This window comes from Aplysia californica, unplaced genomic scaffold, assembly GCF_000002075.1.
Source record: "Aplysia californica isolate F4 #8 unplaced genomic scaffold, AplCal3.0 scaffold01631, whole genome shotgun sequence".
Classification (NCBI taxonomy): domain Eukaryota; kingdom Metazoa; phylum Mollusca; class Gastropoda; order Aplysiida; family Aplysiidae; genus Aplysia; species Aplysia californica.
In genome coordinates, this window is record NW_004798901.1 from 2,410 (window position 1) to 3,673 (window position 1,264).

The following is a 1,264-nucleotide window of genomic DNA, read 5'->3' on the forward strand; positions in this document are numbered from 1 at the left end:
TCTCTCTCTCACACACACACACACACACACACACAGATACACACACACACACAGATACACACACATGAACGTACAAACACACACACAGATACACACACATAGACGCTCATACATACACACAGATACACACTCTTTTCTTAGCCTCCCTGCTGCTGGGGTGGGAATTGTAATGTGAAAGATATAGAAACATTTGACAGAACCATTAAGAAAGCCAGCAAGATCTCTGGATATGATTTTACTAGAATTGATGAACTGTACAACACCACAAGTATAAAAAAGATTTTTAAAAAGCATTATAAACGACCCATCACACCCCCTTTCACGCAGAGGTAGATGTGTACCTCCAAAAAAAAAAAAAGAAAGATATAAAAGAAGTTTTTTACCATCTAGCATAAGGGTTTTTTAAAGAATGGGCATAGATGTGTGTTGCTCTTTAGAGTATGTATCTATATAACTCCAAGGGTCGTGTATTTAATTCCTGCATGTGGTTGAATGATACATCTGACGTGACATGTATATTTTGTCAGCTTTACTTCTCTTTTCATAATGAATTTTAATGAGAGTAATACGTAATTTAATTTTTTAAAATGTAGATCTAGATGTATACCTGTGTGTGTTTGTACGGTCCTGTACAGCCAAGAAAAATTTCCTTCTGAGATAATACGGTATTATCATATTTTGTCTTATCTTATCTTATCTTGTCTTGTCTTGTCTTATCTTATCTCCGCCCCAGGTATGCCTCACCCTGACAGCCAAACGCATGGCCAAGAAGAACTGTCTGGTGAAGAACCTGGAGGCCGTGGAGACCCTGGGCTCGACCTCCACCATCTGCTCGGACAAGACGGGCACCCTCACACAGAACCGCATGACCGTGGCACACTTGTGGTTTGACGACGAGATACATCAGGCCGACACCAGCGAGCATCAGACTGGTGAGGAGAGAGAGAGAGAGAGAGAGAGAGAGAGAGAGAGGTAGATACATCAGGCCGACAACAGCGAACATTAGATTGGTATGAGGAGAGGGATGGGGGAAGGAGGAGAGGAGAAAGGGGGTGAGGAGGCTGTTTGTCTTGGGACTAGGCAATCTCACTAAGAATACTAAGATAGTCTAACTTGGAGCCCATCTCTCGTGCACCACCATGTCTTGTTACGTATTCGGTTTGGCTGACACCACCATGTCATGTTACGTATTCGGTTTGGCTGACACCACCATGTCATGTTACGTATTCGGTTTGGCTGACACCACCATGTCATGTTACGTATT

The 1,264-nt window shown here is 42.6% G+C and overlaps 1 protein-coding gene across 1 annotated transcript in view; it reads left to right on the plus strand.

The window, feature by feature from the left end:
• The window catches only part of LOC101854923 (sodium/potassium-transporting ATPase subunit alpha), a 17,467-nt gene that overhangs the window by 2,362 nt on the left and 13,841 nt on the right, over nt 1-1,264 (plus strand). The window contains exon 3 of the mRNA XM_005113123.1: nt 734-932. Coding sequence (XP_005113180.1) covers nt 734-932 — 199 coding nt within the window. The remainder of the gene's footprint in view (nt 1-733; nt 933-1,264) is intronic.